The 27177-nt window shown below is 39.2% G+C and overlaps 1 protein-coding gene across 1 annotated transcript; it reads right to left on the bottom strand.

Moving 5' to 3' along the window:
* Positions 1–112: 112 nt before the first annotated feature.
* LOC102217010 (tumor necrosis factor alpha-induced protein 8-like protein 1) lies at positions 113–26492 on the bottom strand. The gene is made up of 3 exons (XM_005800518.3): positions 26041–26492; positions 3977–4256; positions 113–2205 (listed from the first exon to the last, which is right to left on the bottom strand). Exons 2-3 carry the CDS (start codon positions 4246–4248, stop codon positions 1917–1919), a joined length of 561 nt encoding a protein of 186 aa, XP_005800575.1. The 5' UTR covers positions 4249–4256; positions 26041–26492; the 3' UTR covers positions 113–1916.
* Positions 26493–27177: the final 685 nt, after the last annotated feature.

Genomic DNA, 27177 nt, shown 5'->3' with positions numbered 1-27177 from the left:
CACACACACACAGAGATTAGTCAGACCCGATCCGGGCAGGAAAAACGCAGAACATCCAACACGCTGATGAGATGATGCTGTGTGTGATTAAAGATAAAAAGAGACATTATTCTTTTCCTTCAAAAAGTAATCTGTATTATATTAGTTGCGTAAGGATACAGTACAGAGACACGAAACAATCAGCAAATACAAAAATTCACTGAAGTAAAAAGAAAAACAAGAAAAGAATATTAAACGTGAGCTTTGTAAATATAAATGAGGCAGCCCAAACGGCCTGCGGTGGTTATTTTAAGCTAGCAGATTTAAACTATCCCTGAGATGTGGATGGACTTTTAAAAAATGCCATAAAGAGACAATTAGAGTCAACTCTTTAGGGAGAAGGGATTTACCTCGAAGCCTTCCAAAATGATGTGGTCAAAAGTGGGAGACAGTGTGTAGTAAGTCACGTAAGGTTGAAAAACGGTTCATTAAAATAGGCTTAAATCACAACAGTCAGGTTCTTTGTGTCCCTTATTGTCAATAATCAAGTGCATGCAGTTTAACTGAGTGTTACTCTAAGAAAAGGAAGCATTTGGAGTTTCATCAGTGCTGTTTTCTTTGGCCGGGCTGCTGCAGAAGAAGTTAAAGTTTCAGCAGTCCTATCTGGGAAAGCACAGCACTCATTACACGGCTCAATTTCCAATTCTCTCACAGGTACAAACACACACACACACAGTCGGAATACTAAATGAGGCCGCAGCACAAAACAATCTCCCAGACAGAGGCGCTGATACAAAACAAGGTGGACAAAAAGGAAAGACATCCATTATTATGTGAGCTTAGAGAGGGATAGGCGTAACTATTCATATGCTGCTTAAAGGGGGAAGAAACATGTTGCAGTCCATTAAAGGACTCCTCGCTCTGCGCTAGCAGAGGTGGCTGCCTCCATCACATTAGGGGGGAATGGAGTGGCTGCTCGACAGAGACGAGCTCCAGGCCATTACACCACCCTGGAGCGAGGAGCAGTAATTGCGGCGGGAGAGCACAATCAGGCGCCGTGTTCGTCTCTGTGATAATTTCTGTACCTGGCCCGGTCCTCCAAGCAGCCAGTCTTTCATCTGACTGCTTATGAGGAGTCACTTCAGCTCAGACGAGGCTGGATCTGAATGTCCAGCAGACTAGGGCTGCAACATCTAGGTTTCCCCCGCTGGTCAAACTTTGCAGCTGGTGCCTCACTGGGATTCTCCCCGACCGGATGATTGTGCATCCAGAGAGACGATCTAAACAATCAACAGTGTGCAGCACCAACGCATTCCTTCTTGTTTACAGTTCTTCCTGTGACTCGCATATTTTACATCTGTTGTGATGGCCAGAAACCAGACAATTACAGTTTCCTTTGGAAACAAACGCCTGGCTTCTCCTCTAAAGGTTGGGAAAATGCAGGCTAAGCAGGATTACCCGGCTGCTGAGCATCACATGGCGTCACAACGGCAGATGAGAACACGGTACAGCGCTTGTCCAGAAATGAGTGCAACACTACCCTTACAAGGAAAAACAAAAACAATCATTCCTTTACGTCATTTGTTCCTCTTTAGGTGCATGTCCCTTAACGGCGCCTAGCAGAGGTTAGGCCTGTGCCAATGTTTATGAGTTTTTAATGCAAAAACAAGAAAATAATGTGGGGGCGGTTTACAGGCACAGTTGTCACATATACTAACAAAACTGTAAAGTTTTACATTCATTTATATGTATGTAAAAAAAAAAAAAAAGCACAGAAGCAGTCTTTGGACAAACTTAATGAGGGAATGTCAGTACAGCAACACCTGGAAGCCAACACATGTAGAGTACAAATGTTTATGATTGTCACCTTTACAATAATAATAAAAAAAAAGAAAATCCAACAATAAGCGCTGAGGCAACAGTACGGCGACTGGAGGTCAGAGGTTCCCATCGTCGAGCATCTTGTTGACCCCGTTGCAGATCCTCTGCAGGTGGGTCCGGTAAACCTCGGCGGGCCCGTACAGAGCCGCCAGGAAGTCGCAGTCGGCGAAGTGATTGAAGACATGATTGACCCGCGAGTGGCTCTTGGCGGTCAGGTGGCGGCGGATGGCCTGATGCAGGAGCTCGCGGCACTCGTTCAAGATGCCGCTCATGACGCGGCGGTCGAAGGTGAACTCGATCTGGTGGAAGCTGACGGCGGTCATGGCCAGAGTGTGGACTTTCTTCCTGCGAGGAGGAGAGCGAGTGAGAGGCCGTCAGTTTCTACACCAGAGCAGCACCAAGAGGGGAGTAAAAATAGAAAGTGCTGTCTCGTGATTTTCAGGAGGAAACTTTCACGGCTCCCCCCCTGCACTAGTTACAGCGCTGTCCTGCACAGCCACACTTCTCCACGCTAACACAAGCCCTGTTCTCCAGACTCTGCACTTATGTCAGCTTCACAGTCCTCCGACTTTTACTGTTTTAGTGGAAAATATACAAAGTGATGTAAAAGTCAATTTCATTAAGCTGCTTCCATCAGCACATAAAAAAATGCATCATACTGCAGGTTTTATTTTTCTGAAGAAGAAAAAGGTCCATCCTTGTTACTTCTCAAGAATCTGGCATACATTGTTTACAGTCAGATTCTTGACTCAAACAGCCAAATAAACACAAACCTGAACATTAAACCAGAGCTGAAACCAAAACAGAGAACAGCTCATGTGAATGAGGAACAGGCTGAGGGGGTGAAGGATATTTAAAGGTTTATGTAATCCAAGACACTCAAAAAGAAAGCAAATAAAATGTTTTCGACAAATACGATTTAGCAATGCCTAAACATACTGTATTTGAGGGAACTTCAAACTTGGAACCATGTCACTTTGAGCAGTGGATGTCAGGAATTAGGTGGATAAGGTCCTGTTAACTGGATCTCTCTTGCAACATCACCAGTGCTGAGTAATTCTGTTATTAGCCTCACAAATTACCTACAAGTGTATAATTGATTAGTTTCTATGCTACAAAAGTCAAAACCCTGCAAACTTTCCTCACACAGCAGACACCACTAAAGCCGAGGCTGAAGGAGAAGAAAGCAAGAAAGCAGAGTAAGCTAAAAACCGGAAATATTCTGGAAATAATCTAACACTACCTGCCTTCCCTCTGTGCAGGATACAAGCAAATCATCAAGCTGGATCTACAGCACTGCAGGAAGGTTTGCAGGCCTGCTGTGCTTCCTGCTCAGACCTGATAAAGTCAATATGCTGATAGGCACAATGCTAATATTAACTGTAAATAATGGCATTGTTTTTTAACTAAACGACTTTGTTCCATACTGCAACAGCAGCAAAGATTGAATATTGTGTGGCACTGCTTGTTTGAGAAATAAAGTAAAGACTAAAATGTTTATTTTAAAACAGTTGGCTGGTTTCTAAAGTTTTTTTTTACAGCATATAATATATAGTGCCTAGGAAAAATATTCATAGCCCTTTCCATATTTTGTGATGTTACAAGCACAAAACTCGAGGCGTTTCATCAACATTTCATATGACAGATCGTAGCAAAGCAGCACATAATTGGGAACTGAAAGTAAAATGTTACATAAAAGTTTGACTGATGCAGAGCCTTAAAGGACCCTGTTTGTAAAACACTTCAACACATTCAAGAGTGTGTTCTGATGGAAATGAAACCAAATGTAAACTTTTTGGCCTACATGCAAAACACTGTATATGGCAGGAAACGTATAACCACAGCTACAATGACATGATTTAGGTTGGAGCATATTAACTAAATCGAATTCAAAACATGCTGCAAGAATTGAAAACTGCTTTTAATAGATACTCTCCATCAAATCTGACCGAACTGGAGCTGTTTTGCGATGAAAAATATGAAGATTTAACAATTTCTAAATGTGCAAAGCTGGTGGACATACCCTTAGCCAAATAGAAAATGAAACAATATTTAATTCTATAATGTGATATTTCACATTAAATAAAAGATGGTTTGATGGTTTCTTCCATCTCACCTGAAGTTTTCCACCAGAATCAGCTCCTCGCTGTTGAACTGGTTGTTTCTGTAAAGCACGCCCAGCTTCACCACCATCTTGATTAGGTTTTTGATGATCTTCTGGGACTCTTTGCGGTTGCGCGTGTACTCCTTGGTGACGCGGTACAGCTCGTCCAGCACTTCGCTGCTGGTGTCGTCTATGAAGAGGTTGGCCATGCTCTTGGTGGCCATCTTGCTCATCAGCTTCTTTTGTGCCTGGAGGGCCAGGTTCTTGGTGCTGAAGGAGTCCATGGTCGAGTCTGGGTCAGGATGGAGCAAAGAGAGAACAGCAGCGTGGTTAATGGTTATATCAAACAGGAAATGGATCATCTTACAGGACATGCCTATAAAGACGATGTTTGTTCACTGGTGCTCCGCCGTTAGCCCAAAATTAGAAACTAAAGCAACCTTTCCTTAGACATCCTGTTTGCATTACCTTGGCAGTCTGCAATGCATGAGGTTATTGCAAATAACATTTACATTGATAGTGTTTTAACTGCAGGGCCAAGAACTGTCTTTTTATCAGATAATGAGCCGTGGCAGCTGTTAAATTAGTGCCGGCACCCCTCTTGCTTGGTAGTTGGAGAAGAATGTGTCGTCGTGAGTGTGGGAGTGAAGTCGCTCAAAGCACGACCACGCAAAGCAGCTGGTGTAATCTGGACATCTAGTTAGCCTAAAACCGTCCAGGGAACAAGGCGGACGCGTGTGCATGGAGGTGAGCTGCTGACACACAGAAGCCGTTCGGTCGCCGCATACGGGTGGCTTGACTTTATGTGTGAATCTTTGTGTTTGCGTGCCAAGTGAGGTGACTCAGTGACAGGCTGCACGCATGATAAAAGCCCGTGAATAGTGGGAGGTCACGGGGGCTGCCGGCTTTCACAGCGGGTTTACACATTCCTCTTTTCAAAGGAATAAAATAAAGAGAATCTATTTTCCTCTCTAACCTTTGCGAATCTCCCAGCATCACCTGGGAGTATGTGGGGAAAAAAACAGAAAATGTGTTGTTTTTTTTCTGTAACAGTCCATTAGCAGCACAGGAGAGTGAATGAACAGGTGTACCATGAGCTTAATTTTACACACGCTTGTTTACAGATTTACTATATATAAACAGGATCTACCTGTTTGAAAACAGGAGCTTTAAATTGACATAAAACATTTATTTTCATTTAAACTCTGCAAATGAGTCAAATAAACAGTGGGACATATATAGATTCATGTCACAAATTCTGTTCAAGAATTTATTTTTATGATTATGGCTTACAGCTCATAAGATTTTGTGGTACATAAAACCAATACAAATTATATCATTGTAGAAATGTTATGTCTATGTTATGGTTTACTCGATCAAGTGGAAGATTGCTGACTGGACTCCCTCCACCAGGAGCATAAGCCACAAAACTTTCCCACAATGCTTCATCCAAGAATTTCAAGAGTTTGGGCGAGAATCACAAAGCACAGACTGAGTCACCACACCTGGTAGTATCCAGGGCACGGACTGCTGCATTTTATGTCTTAAGCAACTCTTAAACCAGACACCAGAAGTGTCCCTTCTGGGCTAGGGAGAAAAAAGATTGGACTGCTGCTCAGAGGTTCAAAGTCGTCTTTTCAGATAAAAGGACATTTTGCATTTTATTTAGAAGTTAAGATAACAACACCTGGACTGCCGAGTCACTGGAGTTGAGTGTGAAGCTTCTACAGTCAGTGAGGATTTAAAGAACCACGTTATCTGCTGGTGTTGGTTCGCTATGTTTTAGCAAGTCCAAAGTCAGTGCAGTCCTATACCAGGAAAGTTTTAGAGAACTTCATACTTCCTTCTGTATGGAGTTGGGGATTTGATTTTCTTGCAGGGCTTGGCACCCTCCTGGACTGCCAAAGGTACAAACATGGTTTAACAATCATAGCACTTCTGTTCTTTTTTAGCAGGCAAACTAGAGCATTGTGAAGAAGAAAATGAGAAAGCAACCTAATGTGGACAAGGACGCTGCAATTAAAGCAACCCGAGCCTCCTTAGCACTCCAGCAGAACTAGAGCGATTACAGAGGACACCCGCCAAGTTTTCAGTGGAATCCCAAATTGTTTACAGAAAATTTACCTATTCACAAATATTTTTTGTACAGCATATCTGAAATTTTCAAAAGACAAAGTGCAAGGCCATTGGTTGGCATATGAAAAGCAGCCAATCCAGGAGTGCCATACATTTTCCTTGTCACTGATGGGGTTGTACGTCCAAAAGCCAGGATGAGGAAAAGTTCTTAAGCCTCTGAGACAGTAACCATTGTTTATTAATGCATTTTAAGATATATTCGCTGCTCCAACTATTAAAATAGACAGTTACAGGTGAATAGATTTCAGCTATTTACTGATGAGGCTATTCAGCCTAATAAAAAGTAAACCCAAATACCTGGTTTAAATTTTATTAGGCTGACATTTCCACTAGCTATAAGCTAGCAAAACAGAAACCAGAGCTTTAAATATTCGGACATATATACATTATATGTGTCAGAAACGCATATAATGTATACGAGTTTCAGTTTTTGAATTTAATTACTGAAACAAACTTTTTAATGATAATATAATTTATCAAGACGCAGCTAAAATGGCGAAATTAAACAGCTTATTCCTTATCAGTTTTCTGCTCTTGTCTTTATGGACCTACTATAAATGGGAGGTGTTAGCCCTCTCCTACTGCATTATTACCTCACCACTACTGGGATGATATAGAAAGGATATTTCATCTTTAGCGAACTTCAGCAACTCAGAAACTGAATGCAAATATTCAGCAAATTCAGTCTGCTTGAATGTAGCTTCACACCTACTACTACATTTTGTTGCTACAAGCTTTATTCATGTTCATTTATGGTTGAGTGCATGGCATTAGGAACCAGTTCATAAGAAACATCAGCAATGTGCTGTGGAGTTATTTAAAGGGATGAATCAGATTTTATAAATGAGGTTTCTGTACTTATCAGTGTTGGGTACCTTATCTGTGGCAAACAGAAGTTTTATCAAGGGGAGTTTGGAGAGAGAGATACATTCACATACCAAAGGAAGGCTAACAGTCAGTTTGGGGTTCCTGATAGGGAGGATTTAAGCAAACTCATATATACTAAAAAAAAAAAAGAAAGAGAAAAATATCCAACACTATTATCAGATAAACACTTTCTACTCTATGGTGTGAGAGCATTGTTTAGTTTGTCACAGTTTCCTCAACCTGAACAACATCTGTGTCACTTGGCTGCAGAGGATACTGATTGTATCAGTCTGGCTGATATGATTTACAGAGAGAGAGCTCTGCAAAAAGGAGGGCAGAGATAGAAAGACACTATGCTGCTGAGGAAACTCAAGAGCGAATGCAATCTACCTCGTGGTGCTGATCCGAACAGTGTTACGCTGCCATCACAGCCTGACTGCTAAAGTATTCCTTCCCAGAGTGGAAAGGGACAAGGACACGACCTGACAGTCTATTACGCTGGGATACCAGCGCTTCACTGGGTTTGTATCTTAGCGTTCAGCAGCTCCTCTCAACTTCTGTGCTCTGCTGTTAGACCTTTTTTTATGTATCCTAAAACTTTTTATGATGCATTATAAAACTAGTAACCCTAAATGTATTACAGAAAAATGTAAGATGATATTATGATAATATATTACGCAACTCGAGCCAGCAGTATTATAACCATTTCATAGGAACAAAGGGATAGTTTTTATTTAACATATTTTATTATTGTTACAATATAGAAAAGAAGAGCACAAACTGAACCAAAAAACTTTCAGAATGTACTAAACATCCCAACCCATCAGTTCAAAGATACTAAATATGAAACTAAATTCTTCCCCCTTCAAAAAACAAATAAGTGAATACAAAAAAGAGATAATTAAATAAATGCTTAGGTTTAAGACAAACTAGTATTTTGCACATTTTCAATAGAGGATATATAGTTATCCATTGTTTATGCTGGGCTTCTATCACCAAATTTAGGGCTGAAGTAATATTTTATTTTTTGAAACATGTTCCTATTGCCTGAAGTAATATCCCCAACCAGAATGTGACAGGAAATCTGAAGAGGGAGTTAAAGATGATGCTGATGGTAGAGAAACCGTCCAAACTCAAAGACTTGGAGCTCATCACCAAAAACGAATCATGAAAATAGCAGTGGAAAAATGCCAAACCAGGGTCATCAATTAAAAGAACATTGCTGAAGCAGATACCGGCTATGTCACCGGTTGCTGAGAAGGGTATAAAGAATTGTATGCTTCGGTTTCAGAAAAACAAATCTTCATCCTAAAAGAACTTCTCATCCTGAGCTTTCCTGATGTAAAAATGGCATCTGTCAGTTTTACAGATGTACTTTTGCGTCTGTAAAACTGGCAGACTTGTCGATATGACTGAAGTAACTGGTAAAATTAGCATGCTATGATTTCCCAGAGGAAAAACAGACAAGCTCTTGCAAATAATTTGATGTTATTAAAAGCAAAAAAACAAAGAAAAAACGTTAAAGCTTCACTAAGCACAACCTGAAAATAAAAAGTATTAGTCGAGGGGAAAAGGTTTTTTTTTTTTTCTATTCGATGAACAATCACTTGGCTAAAAATGTGTAAATCTTGGTTTGTAATTGTATCTGAACTTTAAAGTACATCCGTTCCTTTGTTAAATAAACAATGCCTAGCCCAAGAGTGAGGAACTTGGGGAAGTGACGAAACACACACAGAAATAAAGGAAACACTTCTACACCTCAGGGGGAAAAAAGACAAATAAAGCAGACTCGACAGTCAGATCAGATTTCCTTCCTTTCAGAGTCTCAGACATGTGAATTATTGCAAAATGTAACTGCAAAGAAAAATTAAAAAACGAAGAAGCTGCATTTAACTAAGTGTCCCATTGACATCATGATAAAGAGTTAATCTTTATGTCTCAGCATGAAAGGAGCCCTAAAGATTAATTGAGCATATGCCCCAAAGGCCAACTGTCCATCCTCTCGCAGGGCCGTAATTACAAATCCAAAGCAGGAAAAAAGAAAAGAAGGAGCTACGAGATTTCTCTGCTGGGTAAGTTGTGATTTTTATTTATTTTTTTTCCACTGTTGATGGAAGCAGAAAGGAGGCAGTGAATCTCCTGCTGCAGTGTGTGACTTTCATTCCTCTCTTTCCCTCCGTCTGCAATGCCTCTCTAAGCATATCAATAAGACTCCTTGGAGAGCGTCAGCAGGACGCCTCCCAGAGAGGAGACCCACGAGGAGAGGGCGAGCGAAGACGGGGAGATGGGAGAGAAAATAAGAGGGTGGAGGTGTGTTACAAGTCAATACTGATGCGTTGAGAAAACGTAGGCGTCGAACGAGAGCTCGTTTACAGATCGTTCCGAAGCAGGATGTAACGTCGGCCTCGTCTTGAGGCGGCTGCCGGACACGTAGTCGTCTCTGGTTTAGCTGATGAAGAAGGAGCGGCAGCAGATCCCTCATCCACCCCTTCAACATAGTCCTAACTTACTGAGCTGCAGATGTCCTCTGATGCAATGCGTGTGAAATGTAAAACAAAGGAAAAGAGACGTACAATGACTGGGCCAAGAGAAAAAAAAAGATGAGTTTGAAATCTGTTGCTATTTAGGTGATAGATGCTTGGCTGGTCTGGTCAACTCTGAGAGCAGAATCACATTTCATAGGATTCAAGAAAAAAAAAAGTCTGGATTTACACCTCCCTGTTTCTCTCCCTATGATGGAAGTGTATCAGTATTGAGAAGTGCTGATGGATAATAGACCACTTTCTTAGATTGGAGGGAGATTTCATAGTGCTCATTAAATTCCACTCTCGTCAGGGACCTGAGCCATCATAAGCTGTCAGCTGTGTAGCCGGAGAGCTTCAGAAAACAGGGGATGAGGAGGACGGGAGCAGAGGGAGGTGGAGTATTTGCCTGTCAGGGTTTGTGTATACAAACAGTTCAAATATGGAGGCTTGTGTGCAAGTGGAGCCACTCGAGAGAAACACTGAGAGGGCAAGTCAAAGTTTTGCTAACCTTTCTGTTATTATTCATAGTACAGAAGAAAATTCAGTGATCTCCAAAGAAGAAACACACTTTTAACATTCTTGCTCTAAAGAGGAGAATGGAAGAGTTGCGCAAATGCTCAGCCAACCCGAGAGATTTCAGCTTTCAAACGACTTTTACTAAGCTCTAAAATCTTAATTAGCTTCTATGGGCTTTGCCTCGTTCACAGCCATTTCTTTTCGGAAAAAGCCGGGACACATTTAATTTGAAGGTTTATAAAACCAGACTCCTCCAACTTCATCTCAACAATCCGTAATGTGATACCTGAAGCAGCTGCCAAAAGTAAGAAAATGTTGTTGCCCTCTAAAAGCTTGTGAATGATCGGCGGAAAAGCGTGTTTCCATTTAGTTGTTAAAAAAAACAACCTGAAACCCTCTTGTAGGGATTGTGTTATATAAAAAAAGATCCCACTGCAACAAAAAACATCTAGTCATTTATAAAGATATAAGCTAGGGCTGAGACGATTAACCAGATTGATCATGGTGAGTCGATTATTGATATAATCGTCAACTAATTTAGTAAACAATTAATCATTAAACTGGAGTATACAAACTTAAAAAAGGCCATTTGGTGAAATAAACCATGCAGAAATCAAGTCACAACTGTACAAAAAATAGATACATTTTACATTTAAAATAAAAAAGAAAAAACAGTTTTAGCGTCACTCAGTTCAAATTCTTTTTAAAAATAAAAATCTCCTACAGACCACCATTTGTTGTCCAATTATTAATCGGTTAACCCAAAAACTAGTAAAAAGACTAGCTCTGTACTGATGTCAAGTCCAGCAGAAAGCCTCTCACATGTTGGTGTCAGAAGTATTTTTTAGCTGCACATACATCCTTTGCTACAAATGATCAAGCATATATGCTACAGGAATGCTATATTATTGCATTTTAGGCAATAGTATGGTTTTCTTATTTAAAAAATAAGACAATCATATTATTGTTTGTGTGTTTTATGTATTTCTAAGGCTGTATATAAAATACTGAAGTAGTTAAAGGAAAATTTGCAGAAGTGTCAATTTTTCATATCCAATTAATCGATTAACTATAAAAAATAATCAATAAAAGATTACTTAAATAATAATTAGTTGCAGTCCTGAATTTAATTGGTACAAACTCATAAGACCTTGCATTTCTTTTACTACCAGGTTAGAAGAAGAGACTTGTGGAGTATTTATCACCACAATTGCATAGCTTTCTCAACATCAGCAGCAGGTGAGGGTGTATCTGAGTGACACGAAGACATTTGCATGGTCTTTTCACGAGATGAGCAGCAAAGAACAACACTTTTATTCAATAATAACAAAGACTGAAATTCCACATGAAATGCAAGAGAACTGGGCAATGTTAAAATCGCCAATGAATCCTTTGTCCATTTGCTTCGGACATCTGGAAATCATTTATCCAGAGCTGAAAGGGTGAGCGCTGCCTTGAGCCCTGTGTCCTGCCAACAGAGAAGCCTCCTGATATGATCCATGTGTGCGGTTGTTTCTCATCCAGAGGGAACGGGGCTTACTCACCACCAGAACGCTGCCAGGAATAAGCAGGTGTATAAAAACCTCCTCCAAAAGCAGCTTCCTCCAAAACCCACCAGCAAAACCTGCTCATTGTCTACATTTCTGAGCAAAAATGATGCATTGTGTGAAAAGGAAAAAGTTAAAAAGTAGCTAAAAAATATATTACACTGTCATTTATATAACTCCTTGGATGTTATTATTTACCTAGGACTTGGGCTCCTAGTTCATTTTGGGGTCACTTTCCAAAATGCAGGTGAATACGTTGAAACCAACCAATCATGATCAACGCAAACTAAAAATAAAACCATAATGGATCATCACCGATCAGGGTAAGGTCCAGATGTTGATATGCAGCATAAGACATGTCTGTAAATATGATAAAGAAGAATACTGTTGTATTGTGTGTGAGTCATTACACTGTGATGTGATAAAAGGCTTGACATATGTGTGAAATCTTTCTTTAAATAATTTAGAGTATTTCAAAAAGATTGGTAAAAATGTGTGCATGACTTCATTTAGTGTCTCCATTTATGCAGGGGAATGCCTCTATCTGTCCCCATCAACATTTTTATATAATTTCCATTCACTTTTACTTCTTGCTGCATGTTAACAATCTTCCAGAAACCTTCGATCTGCTCCAATAGATTTCCGTTGTTTTATCTGATTCAACCTTTCAGAGTTCTCAATCCTTAAACACAAGGAGGAAGGAAGGAGTGAAGGGATAATGAAATGGGGATTAAAGTCAGAAAACACCAATATTTTTTCATTCATTTCTTTTTTGTACCTGGAAAACGATACAAATTCCATTCTTCTTCAGACTGCATAGATACCCAGCATTTATCACAGATATACACTCAAACAAAATGGGCTGGTTGTGTAGATAAAGTGTAAGAACAAAATGGGAGACCTGATTAATGAAGGGGTAAACTGAACCTGAGTCAAGTCCAATATTCCAGTTAACTCTGCAACAAAACATTAGATCCTTTTTTTGCATTTATTACAGGCAAACCAGAGGATCTTACACACGTGGCCCATTGGGTTATACACTCGCTGGTTAAAATTAATGTCCTCTGAAAATCATATTTTATTCACTAAAGTTGTCCCTTCTGCATGCCACTGCAAAGACCCGTCCCACTCCTGTTGCCCCCAAAGAAAGAAAGCTTAATGCTCCATGTAAACATGGTTTTAGAATAAAATCTGTGTACATGAGTGGCTGCGAAGCATGAAAGTGGTGAGCACCTAATCTTAAATGGTCTGTGAAGTGCAGTGGCTGCAGACAGCAAACCCTGACACGGTGTCTCCACGGTATTTAGAGAGGCAAGACTTTACCAGATCTGAAGCAAAACAAGACGTGACAGGAGAAAGCGCTGCTCAGCAATGTGGCAGAATATACAAGGCATGCTGATCAGCACAAAAACAAATATCTGCACTTACGGCGATGGGCCTGGCTGCAGGGAGCTCGGCACTTCTAATGAGAGCAATTAGACGAGCCGCAAACTCACACGGTCGCCTCAAACCAGCCAACGACGCCTCGCTCAAAAAGAGACAGCGGCTCGGCAGAGGTGACTCATGGAAATGAAGCCAGAACTCACACAATGTGTGATGGATGTCTTGTGACAGTGCATGAGCTCAGGTAATGGAAGCAGAGACTCAGTTGCCCTGCTGCAAGTACAGACAGCCCTGTCAAGTCAGTGTGACAGCCCAACTGAGGGATGGAGCTTAAAACAGACTGCGAAGACAATAAAATAACTTATCTGGCCTTCCTCACAGTGTCTGGGAGAATTTTCAAGCGAGATGAAAAGAAACTGAGATATCCATAATTAATTTGAGGCGTCTGAGTTTCAGAGCAGATAAAGCTGCTGTTTGTATGGGGACACTTTGGATGTCATTTCAATGTATTCATATGGAATCCATGAGCTGTCGCATCCAGCTTTTTCATAAGGTCCTTGAGAGCAATGAAGTGAACGGACACTCAACAAATTATAAAAGGAATGTAGCATTAACCAGTCTAAATAGTTTTAAAATGTACTTATTATCCTCACATGCTGAGAAAATGCTTTAAAAAAATGCTTAAACTAAAATATTCTGACACAGAAACGAACCCATGACCAAGATCTTTATGTGATTTTGAGGTTTTCTTCGGTTATTTTGCCAAACAGCCCAGAGACCAACATCATATAATTTGCAATTACACAGAAAGCCACAGCTTGTGGCATAACATCAATCAGGACTTTAATGATGACGGTTTGAGGCCTTGTTTGTCACATGTTCATCATCACCATCCAGGGCTTATTAAAGGGTGTAGATGAGGGGGATATGCCGTTATTCTCAGAGATTCCCAGAAAAAGTGCAAGGATCCATTAAGAAGTGAATGTAGAACTAATCCCATCACTCGGAGACTAATCCTCTAAATTATAAATTCGCTTAAGCAATAATACATTTTAGCCAAACTTTAAGAACACATTAGGGACCGCACCTAATGCAGGTTTTATCTATATGTGCTTTTCTTTCACTACTCCAAACCCTACTTCATTTATTAGTGTAAGAACAGTTACAAAGAAACACTGAAAGTAGGACAAAGAAACTAAAATCCACACAAACCTCACTTCAAAATTGCAAAAACACAAATCTGAAGGTCTAGGTTCAAGTGCAAATATCTAAATACACATGAAGTAAGACAAACATAACTTACAAGTACCTTTTCAACAAGAAATGGGAGCTTGTTTTAATTCCAGAAATCCTTAAAATTAATGAAAAAGCACTAGTTCTGATGGCAGACTCTTTCACTTAAAAAATGGGAAAAATGTCTTGATCCAGTGGCAGATTATTTTACTTGTGACTAGCACTGGACCATCAATATTAATTACCTACTTAAAACAAGCTCCTATATCTTGCTAAAAAGTTACTTGAAAGTTGGCTTTGTCTTATTTGAAGTGTGCTAAGATATGTGCACTAGAGACCAGACCAAAAATACTTGGTAAGATTTTGTGTTTTTGCACTGAAAAAGTTCAGTTTATATTTGAGTTTGTCCATTTGGCAGACGCTTTTATTCAAAGCAAATTACAAGCCAGGATCTAAAAACATAGTTAATATCAAAGCTAACAATATGATGCTTAGCAGGAAGGCTATGCAGAGGTGTCAGAACCCAACAAGGAAAGTGCACAAAGAAATACTGCAGTAGAGATTGTAGGGAAGTACAGCAAAGAAAATTCTATCTGAAGAACCGGGTCTTTAACTGCTTCTTGACAGTAAACAAGGTCGCCCCTGTTCTGGTGGTGCTTACTAGGTCATTCCACAATCTTGGAATGGCATCTAAAAAAAAAGCCTGGATTGTCTTGAGTGTGGTGTAGTGAACCGACAATGACGAAGCTGAATGACGAGCTGGGCGGCGTGTTGGGTTAGGTGTATCCTGATTTTTCTTCTGTTTAACAATGTGAAGCAGAACAATCGAGCATTAGAGGTTCTAGGACGTTTAAAGGTTAGTTGGTCAATCAATGAGAACCAAGTTTCTACCTCTGGAGTAAGAGGTAGGGATTCAGTTTAGATGAAGATATTGTGACGACAAATCCCAAGACAAGTTGATTTTTTTTGTGCATCCTTATTAATGCATTGACCCAGTTGCATTACATCTTTGAGTGTTTCCATTTTTAACCAGCAATGAAGGTTTTGAATAAAGATGCACCAACCAATGAGTCCAAGACAAGGAATCTGCCAAGTTTCCTTAAACTTCTTCTGATGAGTAATTGGCAGATAAAATATACTATAAAAATGTCCCCCAGTTTTATTCATTAAATGTATCAAAACTAATTACTCCCTCCTCCTCCATCTTGGATCTCAAAATGCATCAAACAGCAGCTTTTGTTTGGATGCACTTTTCATCTATATTCAGTAAGAATGAGATAAATGTTTGGGATTTACAATATAAACCAGATATTGCCTGATTTTTTTGCCTCGCTTTCTGACAGACTAAACCATTGATGCTTTAGGCAAGTAAAGGATTTTTCCATACTTGCTAGATAATGAGAAATAAGATTTTTTTTTTATGTTTTATTCCTTTCCTCAAATCCATAAGTTTACATATATTAAAATTTATTTAATTTTAAATCATTTGAGGAAGTCCAGGAAGCTTTCTAATTATTTCACAATATTTTATTTAAATGGAGACAAATATTATTTATTTTTAAGTGCTGTAGCCCTAGGGAAAAACAGTAAAAGTGCAATGCAAATTGGAATTAGAAGGTAAAACCAAAGAAAAAGGAAATCTGTATCGGTCAACTAAAAGCCTCATTGATGCATCTAACATTTTCTTCCTCTTGAAACTTTTTTCAAACCGTTTTGGTTTATTTCAAATGTTTCCTTTCAGTTTCAGACGCTTGATAAGACAGATTCATCACAACAGCAGTGTTTGATATTTTAGGTAGGCTGTGTAGCATTTGTTTACAAATGGGGAGCATTGAGCAGTCACAGATAAATCCTCTACATCACCTCAACTCTGCTGTCAGAGACGATAAAGCTGAGTAGTGACAGGTGAGAAATGACAGAATGCTGGAAACAGACAGCTTGAGGGATGCCGATAAGAGTCAGCATTAACAGGACGGCAACACAAAAATATAAAAGTGCTTGGGCCACCACAACTTGGGGTAGGGGTGGGAAGCTTCAGCTGGGACTGTGGAACTTCCCATGACAGAATAACAACTGATTGGTTGATGGCAGCAGAAAATGTCACGACTTTCATATTCTTCAGAGATTTAGTAGTCATGTGGACTGGAGCGCTGTGACCCCGGGAGAGACAACGCCATCAGAGCAAATCCTCCCTTCTTTGGATGGAGGAGATCACAGAACCAGAACACGCAACAACAAACAGAAAAGCTTTGTAATCCCCTCACAGTTTCAGTCACTGACATTTCAAAAGCAGTGGTTAACATGGTTGTCTAACTCACGTACGGTCTAACAGGTTAGCAGTTTGAGCCGGGTAGGTGACCTTTACGGTGCGTCTGCCTCCATTTACCCATCGGCATCATTTCTCTCCTGGTGTTAACTGTCGCTGAACCAGCAAATGTCAAACACACACAATGAAAGACTTGGTGGGTAGGTACATAGAAAGAGTTCATATAATTTACCAATATATTTAATCACTTAAACAGGAGCAAGTTATTTGAAAACTTGGTGGAAAAACGTATGTTTACACAACAACATTTTTACAGCAGTAACATAAAGCAGGAGAATCTGAGTTTAGGCTGAGCCTATCAATGTGATTAATGAGTGCTACTTTAAACTGGGAGAAATGTGTACATGACATTTAAACTCATTTAAACAAGCAAAGATGTTTTGTAAGTAGAGATGGAAGAGTACAGCGATGATGTAATAAGAAGAGTACAGCGTTCCGAATATTTTTACCTCCTTACAGATTTTGTTCTGTCCCGTCACACTAATTTTAGCCATTTTAAATAACCATATTAAACTTTAAAAACAGCATTTTGTATTTAATTACTGTAATATCTTTCTCCAATTAACTCAAATTTGAGATCAAATGTATAATTTTATGTCAAATTATCAATGAGTTTTATCAACAAAAAAAGCAACAAAAAAAAACATGTTGATGTTAAAGCAAAAATGTAAATCTGCTGAAGACTATGGCAGCATTCAGTCTACTTTCATTTTAACTTATTTAATCCAGTTAAAAATATGAGCCTACTTGGGGGAAGTCCCTTAAATTCATGATTGTTTTCAGTGGATAGATGATTGGGAAATCCCATCCAACTACTTTGAAATATAACTTCTTCCATGTGGACTCTAAATGGACTAAGCGTTGGGTAGGATGTCGCTCATTCAGAAGCGGAAGTCAGCTCACCATTAATTACAGAACAGAATAATGCACTGGCTAAGATGTCCACATATGAACAGATATCCTGTTTCCAGTCTGGCATAACAGAACCATATTACCTTACAACAATAGCAGTCCTTAAAACAAAGGGTCAGCTCCTTTTCCCAGTGCTGGCACGCAACCTGGCTAGAAGTGATGAATACTTGCTCTTTCAGTTGATTACTTCAGTTAATTACTTGCGTATAGGGTATATGCTTGTTCTTTTATCACCTAAAAATGTGAGTTAAATGACTGCATCCAAAATTACACATATTTAAGCAAATTAGAGGGACTGCTGTCCAAAATAAGCTCCTAAAGTTGTACATCATAAGTAATAAAACTGACTGGACCGATAGCAGTTTTCTGGACGACCACCAGTGTATATATATGTGAAAGATCAAATAAAAAAGTCTGAACTGCTGACTCTTGATTTTGGCAGAAACCAATTCTTTTTAAACTGACACTGCTGGGTTGTTATGAGGTCACAATACACCTTCAATGTTCCAATCTTATTTTATTGAATATTGATCAGTACATGTGAAACAATACAAACTTGTTTTAGCTGAACATGAGATAGTGCTCTCAAATATAAATGAAACGTTTAGAGCATTGCTGTCCAAACTACTAAATTCACTAAACTAGAAAAATCAGTTTCTTTAGTTTTTAATGTTTTACATTACAAAATCACAAGGCTTGAGGTAATTGAAAACTCACCAACAAAGTGTGCAATAAAGTGTGCAGCAGCTTTGTGGGTATTTAAATGTAAATAAGATTGGTGGATAAGATTGGCTTCACATGTAGGCATCAGCCGCTCGCCAATCACTCAAAATTTAGGAAAATGGGGTTGATTGACCAGCTGATCGATCAGTGCGCCCCCACTGATCGATCCTTTTATTGGTGCTCCTTTTATTGGTGGTCAATGATCTTGCATTCTTAATGAAAGATAATTGAAAGCAACAGAATTACCCGTTAAAATCCTTTAAACAGCAATGAATCCAACAAAGTACAAAAAGCCAATTAAAAGATATGATTTAATGGGGAGAAACTCAAGAAGCTAAACAGTAGGGTACAACATAACCAAAAAAACAAGACCAGACCGTAATCTTCCTGCTGTTAAGAAGATGCACCACCACATAAAATGTTTCTACAGCTTTTCCAACAACTGATTCTGCCATAAAAAAATACACCAAGCAAACAAAAACACAGTGTGGTTTAAAAACAAACTGCCAGTGGAAAATGTCATGTAATCAGGCGGGAAACAAGAAGATGCAAGATTTTAAAAATGCAATAGAGGAAGGTTGCTTAAATACGTCTTCACAATTAGGAGATAGCTCCTGAAAGTTGTCTTCTGAGACCAGAGTAGTGCTTCTGAATAGCTTTATTGCATAATAAAAAGTTCATGCTTTACCTGTTAGTGGAAAATTTATGACTTGGTTAATATTTGTAGGTGTCGCTCATCTTGTTTGACTCTTCACACATTCAAGGCAAAATAAAAGCCTTGCAAAACAGAACGCAGATACCAAACGATCAGAAAGCTGCAAGTAAGTTCCAAGTAAGCTATCCAACTCTTATTGGTGGACAATAAGAGTTGTCAACCAACTCTTATTGTCAACATCCCGGGTCTAACAGGCCTGGGATAACGACAATGTCTACACACACTGATAAAATAGAAATATATAAGCTGATGACAGGAAAACAGACAATTTTCAGCTCAATTAGCCCTGACTAGTGACCAGCTCATTGGGAATTTTAAAAAAGGGACTCATTTCTATTCAAGCTAAATGCTACTAATCAGGGTGATTAGTGATGACAACCATTTTTAATATCATGGAGGCGTTTAAAAAGAAGTCTTATGAAGCATAGATGTGCAAGAGGCTATTTAAAAGCAAAATGTATTTTCTTCGGCATATCAAGGTACTCCTTTGGTTCATTCAGGCTGCGAGTGAGCAAGAAAAACTGGGAGAGAGCAAAACTTTCAGCAGACAACAGGAAGGCTTAAAGAAAGAGCATCAAATTGCTGTTTGTGCATTTGAATTTTAACCGCTGTCTGACATGAAACACGCTGCTGGATTTGCAAATACTGGCAGCTTTTGGAAAAACTCAGAGTTAAGATTAGAGTTAGAAATCAAGTCCTCATGGTCAGGTGGTCAGACATGTCCCTCCTACAACACAACAGATTCAGGTCCACAAAATTCTCTAAAAGGTCCTTTTTAGTAAAAGATAAAAACTATTAGACCGGTGCTCTGACTCCCTTTGAATAGCAAAGCTGCATGTACAACAAACAAACATGACAACAGAAACTCCAAATCAAGCTGCAATAAAAAGCAACTTGTTTAATCATGATCAAAGGTATTAGATGTCTGCTCAATTATTTTCCTCTTTCTCCACAGATTCTCTCCCTCCCTTTGGCTTTATAATCTGTTTCCACTTAAAAGACACAATAGAAAATCCTGGTTGTTCTATAAAGTACATCGGCGCTTTGTGTTCTGAGAGGACACGTAACCACTTCAGTGAGCTGCACAACTGGAACCACTTTGCTGTTGGAGATTTGGGATGCAGGATTTCAGGACAAAGCGCATGCTGCAATTTCATCTCTCATCAAGTTTTGCAGTCTCACTCTTCTCCTCTCTTCTCTTGAGATGTTGCGTAACGGAGGCGGTGCTGACTGCTAATGGATACTCGCAGCTCGAAGCATCGCATGTGTTAACAAACCGTCTCCGCCAGGCCTGTGTGTCTGTACTCATCATTGTGTAGCAGGTCTGACTTGTGAGGAGCAACTGCAATGTTGGAACAGAGGCAACACGCTCATGAGTGCATAAAACAACCCTGCTTTGGATCTTTGCATTGTAATTATGGCTCTGTCATTTTTATTTCCTAATGCAGTAACTGTTCGCAGTCAGTTGGCAATCAGTATCTTCTGCTCAAATACTTTGCCCTTCCCTTTAACGGTTTTCTCAGATCTGCCAGAAGCCCGCTGAACAATTAATAATTAACACACGGGCACATAATGGATCTGCTTTTAATAATTCAGCCTGCCAATTTGAACTAAAATAGACTTGAGGCTGAGAGCGGGCTGCCACTGCGCAACAGGTTGGGGAAAAAGATGAGAGACCAGGATAAAAGCTGGACTCAGCACATATAGGAAGAGATAGTGGCTATGAGCTGCTGGCATTAATTTGGGAACATCAGTCAGTGTTAGGCATGTGTAATAAGGCTGAGAATACAGTGGCTGCTGCACAGCCTGAGGCCCAGCACAGTGCTCACTCACAACACTTGTTCATGTATTAAAATGCATAAGTGGATTGTTAATTAATGGGTACAAGCAAGCTCATTTGAAATAAAAGGTAAAAAAAAAAAAAAAAAAAGAACAACAAGGAATCACCAGAGCTGCCCACTCTTAGATAACTTCACTTTAACTGGCATGTCTGTTTTAAATTATATATTATTTACAGTATAATTAGCATCTTAACAGCTCTGCAGATCATGGGAGACATAATCAAGGGGCTAACCAGTGCTTGAGCTATGACTTATGTCAAGGCCTTTGACATTTTAATTAAGGCCACCATAAGAGTGGGACACATTATGACCAATTGTCCTCACCTCAAGCACAGAGAGCATAATTTTCTAACTTGGCGCCTAATAGGCTGACAAATACAAGTGTGCTCGGGTTTGCAGGAGCAGCACAGAAAGCGATCAGGGAAAATTGAGAAGGACACTGTGAGTCAACAGATGACTCAAGTGGAATCTAAACTGAGTCCGGTTTTATTAGCAGACTCCATCAGCGGTTCAATTATTTCAAACAATGTCACGGTGTTAGCCCGTCGGGCCGCGGCGTGCTTTCAGATCAGCTGAGGCGCCAAAAACTCAAGAGTGTTTCATGTTTCCAGGGGCCACCACTGCTTCCAGTTGAACTTTATTGGCTTGTAAAAGAAGGTCAAACACCTTTCTGGTTGTGGTAATGAGTTACCATGGATTCTCCTCAGCAGGAACGACAACGTCTCCAGGATTACTGTGGAGGTTTTCGAGCTTTGCTCTTAATAACAAAGCACAGGGAGTGCTGCACAACGTGACAGTATTGTCCCATTTTGAAAAACATAAATGCTCAGAGGGGGATCTACTCGGGACACAGTTACACTGCAATATACATAGATGAGGCTTACAAGCCTCTGCTTAATCCTGCTGTGCAAGTATTGTTGCTTTATTTATCGTCTTTCTCAGTCATGCCGCGCTGAAACAGTGACGGAGCAGTTGTGAGGGACAAAGCTTTCATTAATTAGGAAAAAGCAAGCAGTCATTAAAACCAGCTCTGGCTGAAATCTACTGTAAATAGATTTTAAATCTGATGCTTTTCTGCCTACAGAGTCATCAGACTAAGAAGCTTTTTTCCCCATTAGAAAGCATTTGAATTGTTTCAGATCTATGTTATTAGCCATCTTTTGTAGTCCTAGTTGGAATATTTGAATGAGTGCAAAAGAGCACTGAGATTTTGTTTTGCCATCTAAAAACTTATGCAATATTAGAGCTAGGACCTGAAATCTATGACTTCTGCTATTTATAAAATGTATTTCCTCTTCTAAAAAAAATTTAAGTGGCATGCTTTCAAATCATTTATCTTCCTTGCAAACAACATCCCACTAATTTCAGCTGGAAACACTTTAAATGTCAAATACATCTTAAGACACTGAACTACTAAAAACTGCTTAAATTTTTTTCTTATATTTCACAGTTTACATAGAATCACAATTTAAGTTTCCGATGTCATGTTTTCTTGCCTAAAGCTCATAATATCACCCACTCTACCGGAAACAATTTTTACCAAGCAAATTATTCCTGCTGACACGTCTTTAGCACAACACTAACAATTTATGCATCAAAAGGTTGAAAGAAATTTGTCCTGTCTCAAATTATTTGACCTTAATGAATTTGAACTGTGTTTAAGAGCAAAGAAGAGTCATGTCCACTTCTAATAAAACGCATTTAAAAAAATCTGAGCACTTTCAATAACTACAAAACCGATTATTGTCTTTCATTTTAGCTGTTATGGATGAGAACCTCCTCTTAACTCGACAATATTTTTCAGAAAACAAAACCTTGAAATAAACCCTTTTTGTTCACACAAATAATGCTTCAAAAATAACTTTAAATATCACTGTGGAGTTACAGTACATACCTTACAGTCTTCATTTTTCTCTCAATGTAATTTGATACTGATGCCAAGAAGGCATTAAACATACCTCGTTTCAGAATTTGAATATAAAGTTTCAATAAATCACAACCTGTGTTTTAAATCTGTAGATTGTGAACTAGAAATTGTCAAATCAAATGCATCCTATAGTTCTTAAAATTAAATTGTAAATGTTGCATTAAAATAAACACTTTGGTGTTGTTAGTGCCATTTGGCCATATTTTCTTACAATCCCCAATCTCTACAGACTGAACATCACTAAAAGTGCTTGTGTTGCCCTCCAACAAAATGGCGCCCTTGATGTGAAACTATATCGCCGATATCAAAAACCACCACTGCTACTATGTGACAGTAAAAATCCCTTAACCATACCAACAACATAAAGGTTAAACATTTACAGGGATTCGTTGAGTTTCATCAGTGCAACAAAACCAGACTAGACTATAAGGTTTCCAATCTCAACTTCTGTTTTTTTTCTCTTTCATGCTTAAGACTTTACTTGTATCTGATTTCTGTGACAAGTTCATAGCATTGACAATGCATTCACCCTGGAAATGTAATATTCCTTTAGTTTCTATCATTTTATTGTCTTCACATCTTAGAAAACACTGTAGACGTCTCTACAGTATCAAGTAGAGATTGACTAATCAGGCTATTTCTATTCCTATTTCTGACCGTCACTGAGGTTTGACCTGATAGTTATTTTTTTCTGAAGACTGCACCACAGAGAAAAGGAAATGAAATATGTGCTGCAGGTTCTTTGATAGAGGCAACAGATTTGAATCTCAAAGAAATGAAGAAATTAAAAGATTATCCCCATTCATACATCAAAGCACGTGTCTCTAACCTTTATCTCATTTTTATTAAACTAAAAAGAGACTTCAAAGTGCATACCCGTGATGTCTTGCATCTACAGACTGCGAGTGGTGGGAGTTTATTTGTACCAATAATAATCCAATTGATTTAGACGACCTCAAACGAGATGATACTTGCATTGGAAACGTTTTATTCTTCACATCTGTGAATTACGTCTGTTCCTATTAAATAAACCTAAAAAACACAAAATATCTCCTATTATATATAACAATACTCCAATTGCTCTCATCTTCTCTCTCAGCTCTGCCGACTGACAGCTGCGGCTGCCAGACACAAAGGAAGCCCTGGCAACTGAAATACAGAGTAGGCTGAAAAACGCCAAATCATTTTCACCACCGACACAGCTAATGCACGGAGCGAGTCCAACTCCAGGGTCCAAATCCCAGGTTGTAATTCATTTGACATGTCTGTCTGGGCTGTGCATGATAATGTGAACTGCTACCTGCCAGAGCCCTGCCTGCACAGAGGGGCCATTCATATGCACACAGGCCTTGTTTTGTTGAGGAAAGCCTTTTACAATGTAAACAGTAATGTGTTACAAAACATATCACTGTTTGCCAACCATATGTCTTGCCCCCATCTGCAGCATTGGTTGGAGTAAAACTTTGGATTAGCCCCCAAAAGCATAAGGATTACTTTGGTGGGGATGAAACGTTTCGTAATCTGCCGTTGGTTGGACGGGTCTCGATGAAATCGCTACAAATGAAATCACTTTACAGTAGTAAGCTGTCATATTAAAACCACAACATGCAATGTGTTTTATTGCGCGTTTATGTAGCAGACCAACACAGAGTAGTGCATAATTGTGAAGTGAAAGGAAAATGATGCATGCAATCTGAAAAGTGTGGTGTGTGCATTCACATTCCGCCTAATGTACACTGTAGACTTTCACTGGAGTTGTAGCTGCACATGTTTTGGGGTGCGTCTCCACCAGCCTTGCACATGCAAGACATTTTTGCCTGTTTTTCATTCCACAGTAGCATTGCCCTATGTTTGCTTGGTCAAATCAACTTTGATCAACATTTTTGTGCTATAAAAAAGCCTGACCTCAGCGCAATGCTGCCACCTCCATGTTTCACTGTGGGCTAAAGAATTAGCTAAAAAGTTTAATTTTGTTCTCGTCCTTAAAGACAGAACCATGTACATGTTACTTTCAAGAAGACACATTTGCCAGCTGTGCTTCTTATTTGCTGCCACTTTGAGCTTTTTCTACTTAAAGGCCATTAAAAGGTGCATAAACTGAATGTAAATATTGAATTTCTAATTTTTTGATATTTAAAATCTTATCCTGTAATAATGCTGACATATACAAAGGAAAAAGTAAATATTGAAATCATATCTTTATGGATTTACTCAGTTTATTATTAAATTCCCAAACGTAATTTGGTCATTTAATAATAATAATAATAATAATAATAATAATAATGCTACATTCCAGGTATCTGGGAAATCAGAACTAACTGGGTTGAACTTCAAACGAAAGGTAACAGCTTTAGAAGTTAAGAAGTTGGGATTTCAATATGGCAGTGCCGCCCATACATATGGTTTGCAGTATGTCTAATAAACATGATAAGATCTCGTTTCTATAGGAAGACAACTTTTAATTTGTTCAGTTTAGAGTTGCAGGCACTACTAATTGATTTTAGATCCACTGATGTATGTATGTCTTGCAAAACATGTTTCCACCACATCTTACCACCATTAATGTAAGGAATGACCATACTGGAAATGCAATGTCGGCCTTTTTAAGTGATAACAAAAATTCCTTCCCAGTTCTGAGTACAACAGGACTGCAATATAAGAACATACCCACTTTGTAAAAATATTAAACGCACTGCTCACTTTTAGGAAGAAATTATAGAGTTTAATGCTCAACTTTCAAGTTAACAGTGTTTTTTTTTTTTTAATTATTATTATTACTATCTAGAACAGATACGTACCGGAGAAGAAATATTAAAAGGACAAATATTTTTGGCACATTTGTAACCCCATGTGAATAATGTAAGTTGCATATTTAATAGGTTCAAATGCTTTCAAAGGCACTGCAGTTTTATGACCCAGAAACTCAAAGTTTGGCAGCTTTTTGTTGCTGATTAGTTGGTTGTAAGACAAAGATTCTGAGTCTAAGGGACTCGGGTAAAACATGGAGCTGACTTTCAACATGAATTACTGACATTTACCACACAGCAGTGCAGCTTTCATCAGAAGCCAAGTAAACGGAGCAAACATGATGGTCCACACACTCCCACCCAAGACAGCTGCGGGCTGTCTTTATCAACATGATGTCTGAATCCAAGTGTTGACCGTTACTTCCTGCAAACATGGCGTTCGTCACGTTCAAACAGCCTTCAACCACGCTGATAAACTAGATTTCGCTCACTAACGACTGAACTCCTCCTTTATATCGAAGCCGCATTTACACAACTCTTGTGTCGTTAGGGGCCAGGCCTGTGATGACAGAAGTTTTACGGGTAATGTTGCTGCTGCTGCTGCTGCTTGGTGGGAAATGTTTCATTAAAAACCCGCGGAGCGTTAAGATCACAGCGGGGCCGCCAGACAGCACTCACCTTCGGTCAGACGCGGGAGTTGACAAGCTTTAATCTCAACAGAGTCGCTCAGCTCTTCATCCTTGTCGCTTCACAACATGCTTCTAATATTTTTGTTGGATGCCTGCTATAAAAAAACAAAAAACAACGTCCAATTCTCACTACCCTTTTGCTGTTCTGTAACCGTAAAGCCACCAGGCGCAGATTTGTGAATTATTAAAATAGTGTTTTCTTCCCTCGCAGTCTGTGAGATCAGTTACAAGTTTGCTGCTGTTCGTGTAATCGGAGTCCGTCTCCTCTTCGTAAAAAAAAAAAAAGTTTCAAACTTGAGGGGGGACTTGGTTACTCAGCAGATTGATGTCGGATTGGGCCAATAGACGAGCTACCAGAGGAGTGGGCAAACCCAGTAAGGCCAAAAAAGAAAAAGACCATTTAAAATCAGCGTCCGCCCACCTCCTTCCCATTAGCGTTTCCAGTAATTATGCTTGTCCAGGTCCCAGTCCCACGGCTCCAAATTTCCCAGAGGAAATGGTACTGAGGGAACAATGAACAGGAACTGTGGGGAGCAGCCGTTCTCTCATCACTAAATTTATGGCTCGTTAAGTTTTATGGCACACTTTGACATAATAAGTTAAATCAACATTTGCGATTTTCATTCACAATGTCTAATGAGAACGTGCTTGTCAACTGAGACGGATGTAGAAAAAAAGTCATGAGCGGATGTTTGCAAGACAGAGGATTATTTTCCCATCACATTAAAGAGGTTGAGGAAATACCCAATGTTTGTTATCCTCGTTTAACCCCTTTTTTTCCACATGCCTTACAAACTTGCATACCATTTAGTTTCATCTTAAACACGTAAGACACTCGTTTAAAACAGAAACACTAGAACATGAAGAGCATAAATCACACTGAACCACCACAGCAAGTTTGGGAAATGTAAGAGCTCGAGCGTCCTCTGGTGGTATAATTTATACAGCTAAATAGGCTATAACATGGCTATATTAATTATAATAACCTATGGTTGAGGAGCTTAATTTGGGGGTATTTAGAGAGTTAGAGAGATTTGCTAACATGAATTAACCATTTTAGGTAATAACACTGGTCAAAACACACATTTTGGAAAAGGAAGGGATGTTTTAAGCGAGAATTCTGTGT

Source organism: Xiphophorus maculatus, chromosome 9, assembly GCF_002775205.1.
Source record: "Xiphophorus maculatus strain JP 163 A chromosome 9, X_maculatus-5.0-male, whole genome shotgun sequence".
NCBI classification, from domain to species: Eukaryota; Metazoa; Chordata; class Actinopteri; order Cyprinodontiformes; family Poeciliidae; genus Xiphophorus; species Xiphophorus maculatus.
This window is presented reverse-complemented; position numbering and strand designations above follow the sequence as displayed.

Coding starts and splice junctions, on each gene's coding strand:
- LOC102217010 (XM_005800518.3), bottom strand. CDS start 4,248: ATGGACTCCTTCAGCACCAAGAACCTGGCCCTCCAGGCACAAAAGAAG. Junction 2,206..3,976: donor ATTCTGGTGGAAAACTTCAG/GTGAGATGGAAG, acceptor TCCTCCTCGCAG/GAAGAAAGTCCACACTCTGG.